Source organism: Hyla sarda, chromosome 5 (genome assembly GCF_029499605.1).
Source record: "Hyla sarda isolate aHylSar1 chromosome 5, aHylSar1.hap1, whole genome shotgun sequence".
Lineage (NCBI taxonomy): Eukaryota > Metazoa > Chordata > Amphibia > Anura > Hylidae > Hyla > Hyla sarda.
The window spans coordinates 216,429,100-216,441,882 of record NC_079193.1 but is presented as its reverse complement, the minus strand read 5'-3'; the positions used below and the strand labels follow the sequence as shown (position 1 = coordinate 216,441,882).

At 52.3% G+C, this 12,783-nt stretch overlaps 1 protein-coding gene and 1 long non-coding RNA gene across 2 annotated transcripts in view; one reads left to right on the top strand and one right to left on the bottom strand.

The window, feature by feature from the left end:
- The window catches only part of LOC130273793 (uncharacterized), a 131,333-nt gene extending 127,907 nt beyond the window's left edge, over nt 1–3,426 (top strand). Inside the window, exon 3 of the long non-coding RNA XR_008844123.1 lies at nt 3,281–3,426. This is a non-coding gene — a long non-coding RNA (uncharacterized LOC130273793). The remainder of the gene's footprint in view (nt 1–3,280) is intronic.
- The window catches only part of LOC130273792 (collagen alpha-1(IX) chain-like), a 111,284-nt gene that overhangs the window by 26,059 nt on the left and 72,442 nt on the right, over nt 1–12,783 (bottom strand). The window contains exon 19 of the mRNA XM_056521121.1: nt 3,972–4,025. Within this exon, the coding sequence (XP_056377096.1) occupies nt 3,972–4,025 (54 nt within the window). The remainder of the gene's footprint in view (nt 1–3,971; nt 4,026–12,783) is intronic.

Here is a 12,783-nt window from a genome sequence, read left to right as displayed (position 1 = left end):
GGTCACGGATGCATAACTAATTATGGGGGCACAATGGCATCACTATTTCTGGGGGCACAGTGGCATCATTAATTCTGTGCGGCACAGTGGGATCATTAACTCTGGGGACACAGTGGCATCATTCATTTTGGGGGCACAGTGGCATCACTAATTCTGGGGGCACAGTGGCATCATTAATTTTGGGGGAACAGTGGCATCATTAATTCTGGGGGCACAGTGGCATCTTTAATTTTGGGGACACAGTGGGATCATTAATTTTGGGGCACAGTGGCATCATTATTTTGGGGGTACAGTGGCATCATTAATTCTGAGGGCACAGTGGCATCTTTAATTTTGGGGACACAGTGGGATCATTAATTCTGGGGGCACAGTGGGATCATTAATTCTGGGGGCACAGAGGCATCATTAATTTTGGGGGCACAGTGGCATCATTAATTCTGGGGGAACAGTGGCATCTTGAATTTTGGGGGCACAGTGGGATCATTAATTCTGGGGGAACAGTGGGATCATTAATTCCAGGGGCATAGTGGCATCATTATTTTGGTGGCATAGTGGCATCATTAATTCTGGGGGCACAGCGGCATCATTAATTCTGTGCAGCACAGTTGCATCATTAATTCTAGGGGCACAATGGCATCACTAATTCTGGGGGCACAGTGGCATCATTAAGTTTGTGCAGCACAATGGCATCATTAATTCTGGGGGCACAGTGGCATCCTTAATTCTGGGTGCATAGTGGCATTATTAATTCTGGGGCACAGTGGCATCATTAATTTTGTGCAGCACAGTGGCATCATTAACTCTGGGGGCACAGTGGCATCCTTAATTCTTTGGGCATAGTGGCATAATTAATTCTGAGGGCACAGTGGCATCAATTATTTGGGGCACAGAGGTACAATAAGTCAGTACAGGGCACAGTTTTTGTCATAGAATATGGCAGTGATATTGCAGGAGAATAGCGTGTGGCAGTAATATTGCAGGGGAATAGTATGTGGCAGTAATATACCAGGGTCCCAGTGTGTGGTAGTATTATATTCAGCGGGTACAGTGTGTAGCAAAATTATTTTCAGTGGTACAGTGTGCGGCAGTAATATACCAGGGGTACAGTGTGTGGCAGTTTTATATTCAGCAGCTACAGTGTGGCAGAAATATTTTCAGTGGTACACAGTGTGGCAGTAATATATCAGGTATACAGAGAGTGGCAGTTTTATATTCAGGGACACAGTGTGCGGCAGTATTATATTCAGTGGTACAGTGTGTGGCAGTGTTATATTTAGGGGTACAGTGTGTGGCAGTATTATATTCAGGGGTGCAGTGTGTGGCAGTGTTATATTCAGGGGTACAGTGTGTGGCAGTATTTAGGGCATACATCCTCCACACTTCAGTTGCTCATTTGCACTTTCCTTCATAGAACTGAGGCCGCTATTTGTGAACCAGGCCTTAGCGTTCAGCTCGGACCTTCACCGGTTGGCAGACCTGGATAAGCGGACCCTCACTAAAAATAGTTGAGTATACCTGTGCTAGACAGTACCATGCACATGAGGAAGAAATGTCCTACCCCTTTACGAAAGTAAGCTGCACTGGCAAATTTCGATTTCCGTTGTTCAAGTTGGCACAGTGGTAGATAGAACCAGCTCCGATTTCCACTGCGCTGTGACTACTGGACTAAGATTAAAGGGGTAGTCCAGTGGTGAAAAACTTATCCCCTATCCTAAGGATAGGGGATAAGTTTGAGATCGCGGGGGGTCCAACCTCTGGGGCCACATGCGATCTCTCTGTACGGGGCCCCGGCTCTCCGCCGAGATAGCGGGTGTCGACCCCCGCACGAGGCGGCGGCCGACACTTCCCCTCAATACATCTCAATGGCAGAGCCGGAGATTGCCGAAGGCAGCGCTTCGGCTCTGCCATAGAGTTGTATTGAGGGGGCGTGTCGGCCGCCGCTTCGTGCGGAGGTCGACACGCCCCCTTCCCGCGGGCAGTCGGGGCTCCGTACAGGAGATCGCAGGGGGCCCCAGGGGTCGGACCCCCCGTGATCTGCAACTTATCCCCTATCCTTAAGATAGGGGATAAGTTGTAAACCACTGAATCACCACTGGACTACTCTTTTAATGCAGTTAATTTAAAATTAAATTGTGGGATTGCTGAGTTGGTTGGCTGCAGTTTACACCTATGTTTGTAGGTATACTGCAGTGCAGACTTTTTCTTTATACAGTGGGGATCAAAAGTTTGGGCACCCCAGGTAAAAATTTGTATTAATGTGCATAAAGAAGCCAAGGAAAGATGGAAAAATCACCAAAAGGCATCAAATTACAGATTAGACATTCTTATAATATGTCAACAAAAGTTAGATTTTATTTCCATCATTTACACTTTCAAAATAACAGAAAACAAAAAAATGGCATCTGCAAAAGTTTGTGCACCCTGCAGAGTTAATATCTTGTACTGCCCCCTTTGGCAAGTATCGCAGCTTGTAAACGCTTTTTGTAGCCAGCCAAGAGTCTTTCAATTCTTGTTTGAGGTATCTTTGCCCATTCTTCCTTACAAAAGTCTTCCACTTCTTTGAGATTTCTGGGCTGTCTGTCACGCACTGCTCTTTTAAGGTCTATCCATAGATTTTCAATTATGTTGAGGTCAGGAGATTGTGAAGGCCATGGCAAAACCTTCAGGTTACGCCTCTTGTTGCAATCCCCTGTGGATTTTGAGGTGTGTTTAGGATCATTATCCATTTGTAGAAGCCATCCTCTCTTTAACTTCAGCTTTTTCACAGATGGCATCAAGTTAGCATCCAAAATTTGCTGAAATGTTATTGAATCCATTTTTCCATTTAATAGTGAGATGTTCCCTGTGCCACTGGCTGCAATACAACCCCAAAGCATGATTGATCCATCCCCATGCTTAACAGTTGGACAGAGGTTCTTTTCATTAAATTCTGTTCCTCTTCTTCTCCAAACGTACCTTTGCTCATTCCGGCCAAAAAGTTAAATTTTAACCTCATCGGTCCTCAGAACTTGTTTCCAAAATGCATCAGGCTTGTCTATATGTTCATTTGCAAAGTTCAAACGCTGATTTTTGTGGTGAGGACGTACGAGAGGTTTTCTTCTGATGACTCTTCCATGAAGACCATATTTGTACAAGTATATCTTTATAGTGTAATAGTGTACCACAACTCCAGTGTCTTCCAGATCTTTCTGGAGGGATTGTGCAGTCAAACATGGGTTTTGAATAGTTTTTCTCACAATTCTGCGAGCTGTTCTGTCTGATATTTTTCTAGGTCTTCCAGATCTTGCTTTAACTTCCACTGTTCCTGATGACTGCCATTTCTTAATTACATTCCGAACAGAGGATATTGACATCTGAAAATGTTTTGCTATCTTCTTATAGCCTTCTTCAGCTTTGTGAGTGTCAACTATTTTCAGTTTCAGATTTCTAGACAACTGCTTAGAAGAACCCATGGTGCTGATTGTTGGGGCAAGGTCAGATGAGTCTGGGCATTTAAAACCTTTGAGATTGACATCCCCTGGTCTCCCCAGATGATGATTGAGAACAATCCATGACACTGACAGGTCTCAGCTTTGCAAAGGGGGCAGTGCATGCTATAAATTCTGCTGGGTACCCAAACTTTTGCAGACGCCATTTTTTTTGATGGAAATAAAATCTAACTTTTGTTGACATATTATAAGAATTTCTAATCTGTAATTTGATGCCTTTTGGCGATTTTTCCATCTTTCCTTGGCTTCTTTATGCACATTAATACAAATTTTTACCTGGGGTCCCCACTGTACAATATACTAACTTAAAATAAGGCTCACCTGGTTTTATCAAACTACAGTTTTAACATGTATGTGGAAAGGGTTTTTAAAGGCCTATTCTGTTATAAAGATAGATAAATATGAACCTGCACAGACAACACATTCAGCCTACAAACAAACTGTATATACATCATGCAATCACTGTAAATATACCGCACTTACCAATGGCCCTTCAATACCGGGTGGACCAGGTGGACCTCTGTCTCCCTTGTCTCCCTGTAATAAAAAAAACATGTTTTTTCTGTAGACATATGATTTCTGAGAATATGAAAAATCCAAAATAAATTAAAAGAAATAGTTAGCATATTATTAGGATACATTATCAACAGAGAGAAATTGAAAAGCATTCTTATTTCTAAAATTAGGAAAATTAGTTTGGGGCTACATACCGACTTCCATAGAAAAAATACATGTATATTCAATATTCATGAGATTTCTATGTGACTGTTATATGACAGACAGTACACAGGAGAATTGAGCTGCCAGAAATAAAACCATATTATGTCTTTGTTTATTCTGAAAGTCTTAGGGATTGTTTACAAAGCAAACTGAAGAGGTAGAAAATCCTATATCTAAAATACACAATGAATCTGTATCGAAAATCCGTGTACATTTTAATGTGGATTTAATAGCAGATTGAGACACAAATCTCAAAGTTCGATTTATTTTAATGAGACAATCCATGCAGAAACACAGAGAAAGATTACATGTTACTTTTTTTCCATGCAAAATTGCAGTGTGGTTTTTGAAAAGCACTTTAGCATTGTATGGCATTTCCCATTAAAGTAAATTCCCTAAATTAGGCTGCTTTCACACTATAAAATTCATCCGTTTTAAAGATCCGCTTGATGTTCCGAAATGAAAACCCTAAAAATCGGCCATCAAACGTCCGTTAGAAAATCCCATACGTCCGTTAGGAAATTCCATTATAGTCTATGGGATATTTACATTATCCGTTTTAATCCGTTATAGTCCGTTATTAATAACGGACGTTATTTTGTGATAGGAGAATGAACGGAAGAAATAGTGCATGCACTATTTCTTCCTTTACTATCTTCCGTCACAAAATAACGTCCGTTATTCATAACGGACTATAGCGGATTAAAACGGATAATGTAAAAATCCCACAGACTATAATGGGATTTTCTAAAGGACGTATGGGATTTTCTAACGGACATTTAATGGCCGATTTTCAGGGTTTTCATAACGGAACATGAAACGGATTGTTAAAATGGATGAATTTTATAGTGTGAAAGCAGCCTTAGTGTGGATTTTAGCTGTGAGAACATGCTCTTAAAGTGTACCTGTCATTAGCAAAAACTTTTGATATAATGTAGAAATTAAAAATATATGTATATTTGTAATGTACATTGGTTAAAAAAATGTGTTTATTTTAAGGACAATGAGGACAAGCAGGGTTCTGTGCAGTGAGGACAAGCAGGGCTCTGTACACCGAGGACAAGCAGGGCTCTGTGCACCGAGGACAAGCAGGGCTCTGTACACCGAGGACAAGCAGGGCTCTGTGCACCGAGGACAAGCAGGGCTCTGTGCACCGAGGACAAGCAGGGCTCTGTGCACCGAGGACAAGCAGGGCTCTGTGCACCGAGGACAAGCAGGGCTCTGTGCACCGAGGACAAGCAGGGCTCTGTGCACCGAGGACAAGCAGGGCTCTGTGCACCGAGGACAAGCAGGGCTCTGTGCACCGAGGACAACCAGGGCTCTGTGCACCGAGGACAAGCAGGGCTCTGTGCACCGAGGACAAGCAGGGCTCTTTGCACCGCGGACAACCAGGGCTCTGTGCACCGAGGGCAAGCAGGGCTCTGTGCTCCGAGGACAAGCAGGGTTCTGTGCAACAAGGACAAGCCGGGCTCTGTGCTCCGAGGACAAGCAGGGCTCTGTGCTCCGAGGACAAGCAGGGCACTGAGGACAAGCAGGGCTCTGTACACTGAGGACAAGCAGGGCTCTGTACACTGAGGACAAGCAGGGCTCTGTACACTGAGGACAAGCAGGGCTCTGTACACTGAGGACAAGCAGGGCTCTGTACACTGAGAACAAGCAGGGCTCTGTGCACTAAGAACAAGCAGGGCTCTGTGCACTGAGGACAAGCAGGGCTCTGTACACTGAGGACAGGCAGGGCTTTGTACACTGAGGACAGGCAGGGCTCTGTACCCAGAGGACAAGCAGGGCTCTGTGCACCGAGGGCAAGCAGGGCTCTGTGCACCGAGGGCAAGCAGGGCTCTGTGCACCGAGGGCAAGCAGGGCTCTGTGCACCGACGGCAAGCAGGGCTCTGTGCACCGACGGCAAGCAGGGCTCTGTGCACCGAGGACAAGCAGGGCTCTGTGCACCGAGGACAAGCAGGGCTCTGTGCACCGAGGACAAGCAGGGCTCTGTACCCCGAGGACAAGCAGGGCTCTGTGCACCGAGGACAAGCAGGGCTCTGTGCACCGAGGACAAGCAGGGCTCTTTGCACCGCGGACAAGCAGGGCTCTTTGCACCGCGGACAAGCAGGGCTCTTTGCACCGCGGAAAAGCAGGGCTCTGTGCTCCGAGGACAAGCAGGGTTCTGTGCACCAAGGACAAGCCGGGCTCTTTGCTCCGAGGACAAGCAGGGCTCTGTGCTCCGAGGACAAGCAGGGCACTGAGGACAAGCAGGGCTCTGTACACTGAGGACAAGCAGGGCTCTGTACACTGAGGACAAGCAGGGCTCTGTACACTGAGGACAAGCAGGGCTCTGTACACTGAGAACAAGCAGGGCTCTGTGCACTGAGAACAAGCAGGGCTCTGTGCACTAAGAACAAGCAGGGCTCTGTGCACTGAGGACAAGCAGGGCTCTGTACACTGAGGACAGGCAGGGCTCTGTACACTGAGGACAGGCAGGGCTTTGTACACTGAGGACAGGCAGGGCTCTGTGCACCGAGGGCAAGCAGGGCTCTGTGCACCGAGGGCAAGCAGGGCTCTGTGCACCGAGGGCAAGCAGGGCTCTGTGCACCGAGGGCAAGCAGGGCTCTGTGCACCGACGGCAAGCAGGGCTCTGTGCACCGAGGACAGGCAGGGCTCTGTACACCGAGGACAAGCAGGGCTCTGTGCACTGAGGACAAGCAGGGCACTGAGGACAAGCAGGGCTCTGTACACTGAGGACAAGCAGGGCTCTGTGCACTGAGGACAAGCAGGGCTCTGTACACTTAGGACAAGCAGGGCTCTGTACACTGAGGACAAGCAGGGCTCTGTACACTAAGAACAAGAAGGGATCTGTGCACTGAGGACAGGCAGGGCTCTGTAGACCGAGGACAAGCAGGGCTCTATAGACAGAGGACATGCAGGGCTCTGTAGACCGAGGACAAGCAGGGCTCTGTATCCCGAGGACAAGCAGGGCTCTGTACCCCGAGGACAAGCAGGGCTCTGTACACCGAGGACAGGCAGGGCTCTGTTCACCGAGGACAAGCAGGGCTCTGTACACCGAGGACATGCAGGGCTCTGTACACTGAGGACAGGCAGGGCTCTGTACCCTGAGGACAAGCAGGGCTCTGTGCACCGAGGGCAAGCAGGGCTCTGTGCACCGAGGGCAAGCAGGGCACTGAGGACAAGCAAGGCTCTGTACACTGAGGACAAGCAGGGCTCTGTGCACTGAGGACAAGCAGGGCTCTATACACTGAGGACAAGCAGGGCTCTGTACACTGAGGACAAGCAGGGCTCTGTACCCCGAGGACAAGCAGGGCTCTGTACACCGAGAACAGGCAGGGCTCTGTACACCGAGGACAAGCAGGGCTCTGTACACCGAGGACAAGAAGGGCTCTGTGCACCGAGGACAAGCAGGGCTCTGTGCACCGAGAACAAGCAGGGCTCTGTGCACTGAGGACAAGCAGGGCTCTGTACACAAAGAACAAGAAGGGATCCGTGCACTGAGGACAGGCAGGGCTCTGTAGACCGAGGACAAGCAGGGCTCTGTAGACCGAGGACATGCAGGGCTCTGTAGACCGAGGACATGCAGGGCTCTGTAGACCGAGGACAAGCAGGGCTCTGTAAACCGAGGACAAGCAGGGCTCTGCACCCCAAGGTCAAGCAGGGCTCTGTACACCGAGGACAAGCAGGGCTCTATACACCGAGGACAAGAAGGGCTCTGTGCACCGAGGACAAGCAGGGCTCTGTGCACTGAGGACAAGCAGGGCTCTGTGCACTGAGGACAAGCAGGGCTCTGTACACCGAGGACAAGCAGGGCTCTGTGCACCGAGGACAAGCAGGGCTCTGTGCACCGAGGACAAGCAGGGCTCTGTGCACCGAGGACAAGCAGGGCTCTGTGCACCGAGGACAAGCAGGGCACTGAGGACAAGCAGGGCTCTGTACACTGAGGACAAGCAGGTCTCTGTGCACTGAGGACAAGCAGGGCTCTGTACACTGAGGACAAGCAGGGCTCTGTACACTGAGGACAAGCAGGGCTCTGTACACTGAGGACAAGCAGGGCTCTGTACCCTGAGGACAAGCAGGGCTCTGTACACTGAGGACAGGCAGGGCTCTGTACACTAAGAACAAGAAGGGATCTGTGCACTGAGGACAAGCAGGGCTCTGTACACTGAGGACAAGCCGGGCTATGTACACTGAGGACAAGCAGGGCTCTGTAGACCGAGGACATGCAGGGCTCTGTAGACCGAGGACAAGCAGGGCTTTGTACCCCAAGGACAAGCAGGGCTCTGTACCCCGAGGACAAGAAGGGCTCTGTGCACCCAGGACAAGCAGGGCTCTGTGCACGGAGGACAAGCAGGGCTCTGTGCACTGAGGACAAGCAGGGCTCTGTACACTGAGGACAGGCAGAGCTTTGTACACTGAGGACAGGCAGGGCTCTGTACCCTGAGGACAAGCAGGGCTCTGTGCACCGAGGGCAAGCAGGGCTCTGTGCACCGAGGGCAAGCAGGGCTCTGTGCACCGATGGCAAGCAGGGCTCTGTGCACTGAGGACAAGCAGGGCTCTGTGCACCAAGGACAGGCAGAGCTCTGTACACCGAGGACAAGCAGGGCTCTGTGCACTGAGGACAAGCAGGGCACTGAGGACAAGCAGGGCTCTGTACACTGAGGACAAGCAGGGCTCTGTGCACTGAGGACATGCAGGGCTCTGTACACTGAGGACAAGCAGGGCTCTGTACACTAAGGACAAGCAGGGCTCTGTAAACTGAGAACAAGAAGGGATCTGTGCACTGAGGACAGGCAGGGCTCTGTAGACCGAGGACAAGCCGGGCTCTGTAGACCGAGGACATGCAGGGCTCTGTAGACCGAGGACAAGCAGGGCTCTGTACCCCGAGGACAAGCAGGGCTCTGTACCCCGAGGACAAGCAGGGCTCTGTACCCCGAGGACAGACAGGGCTCTGTACACCGAGGACAAGCAGGGCTCTGTACACCGAGGACAAGAAGGGCTCTGTGCACCGAGGACAAGCAGGGCTCTGTGCACTGAGGACAAGCAGGGCTCTGTGCACTGAGGACAAGCAGGGCTCTGTACACCGAGGACAAGCAGGGCTCTGTGCACCGAGGGCAAGCAGGGCTCTGTGCACCGAGGACAAGCAGGGCTCTATGCACCGAGGACAAGCTGGGCTCTGTGCACCGAGGACAAGCAGGGCACTGAGGACAAGCAGGGCTCTGTACACTGAGGACAAGCAGGGCTCTGTGCCCTGAGGACAAGAAGCTCTGTACACTGAGGACAAGCAGGGCTCTGTACACTAAGAACAAGAAGGGATCTGTGCACTGAGGACAAGCAGGGCTCTGTACACTGAGGACAAGCCGGGCTATGTACACTGAGGACAAGCAGGGCTCTGTAGACCGAGGACATGCAGGGCTCTGTAGACCGAGGACAAGCAGGGCTTTGTACCCCAAGGACAAGCAGGGCTCTGTACCCCGAGGACAAGAAGGGCTCTGTGCCCTGAGGACAAGCAGGGCTCTGTACACTGAGGACAAGCAGGGCTCTGTACACTGAGGACAAGCAGGGCTCTGTACCCTGAGGACAAGCAGGGCTCTGTACCCTGAGGACAAGCAGGGCTCTGTACACTGAGGACAGGCAGGGCTCTGTACACTGAGGACAAGCTGGGCTCTGTGCACCGAGGACAAGCAGGGCTCTGTACACCGAGGACATGCAGGGCTCTGTAGACTGAGGACAAGCAGGGCTCTGTACACAGAGGACAAGCAGGGCTCTGTACCCCGAGGACAAGCAGGGCTCTGTACCCAGAGGACAAGCAGGACTCTGTACCCCGAGGACAAGCAGGGCTCTGTACCCCGAGGACAGGCAGGGCTCTGTACACCGAGGACATGCAGGGCTCTGTACACCGAGGACAAGAAGGGCTCTGTACACCGAGGACAAGAAGGGCTCTGTGCACGAGGACAAGAAGGGCTCTGTGCACCGAGGACAAGCAGGGCTCTGTGCACCGAGGACAAGCAGGGCTCTGTGCACCGAGGGCAAGCAGGGCTCTGTGCACTGAGGACAAGCAGGGCTCTGTACACTGAGGACAGGCAGGGCTCTGTGCACCGAGGACAGGCAGGGCTCTGTGCACCGAGGACAGGCAGGGCTCTGTACACCGAGGACAAGCAGGGCTCTGTGCACTGAGGACAAGTAGGGCACTGAGGACAAGCAGGGCTCTGTACACTGAGGACAAGCAGGGCTCTGTACACTGAGGACAAGCAGGGCTCTGTGCACTGAGGACAAGCAGGGCTCTGTGCACCGAGGACAAGCAGGGCTCTGTGCACCGAGGACAAGCAGGGCTCTGTGCACCGAGGACAAGCAGGGCTCTGTGCACCGAGGACAAGCAGGGCACTGAGGACAAGCAGGGCTCTGTACACTGAGGACAAGCAGGGCTCTGTACACTGAGGACAAGCAGGTCTCTGTGCACTGAGGACAAGCAGGGCTCTGTACACTGAGGACAAGCAGGGCTCTGTACACTAAGAACAAGAAGGGATCTGTGCACTGAGGACAAGCAGGGCTCTGTACACTGAGGACAAGCAGGGCTCTGTAGACCGAGGACATGCAGGGCTCTGTAGACCGAGGACAAGCAGGGCTTTGTACCCCAAGGACAAGCAGGGCTCTGTACCCCGAGGACAAGAAGGGCTCTGTGCACCCAGGACAAGCAGGGCTCTGTGCACGGAGGACAAGCAGGGCTCTGTGCACTGAGGACAAGCAGGGCTCTGTAACCTGAGGACAGGCAGGGCTTTGTACACTGAGGACAGGCAGGGCTCTGTACCCTGAGGACAAGCAGGGCTCTGTGCACCGAGGGCAAGCAGGGCTCTGTGCACCGAGGGCAAGCAGGGCTCTGTGCACCGATGGCAAGCAGGGCTCTGTGCACTGAGGACAAGCAGGGCTCTGTGCACCGAGGACAGGCAGAGCTCTGTACACCGAGGACAAGCAGGGCTCTGTGCACTGAGGACAAGCAGGGCACTGAGGACAAGCAGGGCTCTGTACACTGAGGACAAGCAGGGCTCTGTGCACTGAGAACATGCAGGGCTCTGTACACTGAGGACAAGCAGGGCTCTGTACACTAAGGACAAGCAGGGCTCTGTAAACTGAGAACAAGCAGGGATCTGTACACTAAGAACAAGAAGGGATCTGTGCACTGAGGACAGGCAGGGCTCTGTAGACCGAGGACAAGCAGGGCTCTGTAGACCGAGGACATGCAGGGCTCTGTAGACCGAGGACAAGCAGGGCTCTGTACCCCGAGGACAAGCAGGGCTCTGTACCCCGAGGACAAGCAGGGCTCTGTACCCCGAGGACAGACAGGGCTCTGTACACCGAGGACAAGCAGGGCTCTGTACACCGAGGACAAGAAGGGCTCGGTGCACCGAGGACAAGCAGGGCTCTGTGCACTGAGGACAAGCAGGGCTCTGTGCACTGAGGACAAGCAGGGCTCTGTGCACCGAGGGCAAGCAGGGCTCTGTGCACCGAGGACAAGCAGGGCTCTATGCACCGAGGACAAGCTGGGCTCTGTGCACCGAGGACAAGCAGGGCACTGAGGACAAGCAGGGCTCTGTACACTGAGGACAAGCAGGGCTCTGTGCCCTGAGGACAAGCAGGGCTCTGTACACTGAGGACAAGCAGGGCTCTGTACACTGAGGACAAGCAGGGCTCTGTACCCTGAGGACAAGCAGGGCTCTGTACCCTGAGGACAAGCAGGGCTCTGTACACTGAGGACAGGCAGGGCTCTGTACACTGAGGACAAGCTGGGCTCTGTGCACCGAGGACAAGCAGGGCTCTGTACACTGAGGACATGCAGGGCTCTGTAGACTGAGGACAAGCAGGGCTCTGTACACAGAGGACAAGCAGGGCTCTGTACCCCGAGGACAAGCAGGGCTCTGTACCCAGAGGACAAGCAGGGCTCTGTACCCCGAGGACAAGCAGGGCTCTGTACCCTGAGGACAGGCAGGGCTCTGTACACCGAGGACAAGCAGGGCTCTGTACACCGAGGACAAGCAGGGCTCTGTACACCGAGGACAAGAAGGGCTCTGTACACTGAGGACAAGAAGGGCTCTGTGCACGAGGACAAGAAGGGCTCTGTGCACCGAGGACAAGCAGGGCTCTGTGCACCGAGGACAAGCAGGGCTCTGTGCACTGAGGACAAGCAGGGCTCTGTGCACTGAGGACAAGCAGGGCTCTGTACACTGAGGACAGGCAGGGCTTTGTACACTGAGGACAGGCAGGGCTCTGTACACCGAGGACAGGCAGGGCTCTGTACACCGAGGACAGGCAGGGCTCTGTAGACCGAGGACAAGCAGGGCTCTGTAGATCGAGGACAAGCAGGGCTCGGTAGACCGAGGACAAGCAGGGCTCGGTAGACCGAGGACAAGCAGGGCTCTGTACCCAGAGGACAAGCAGGGCTCTGTACCCCGAGGACAAGCAGGGCTCTGCACACCGAGGACAAGCAGGGCTCTGTACACCGAGGAAAAGCAGGGCTCTGTGCACTGAGGACAAGCAGGGCACTGAGGACAAGCAGGGCTCTGTACACTGAGGACAA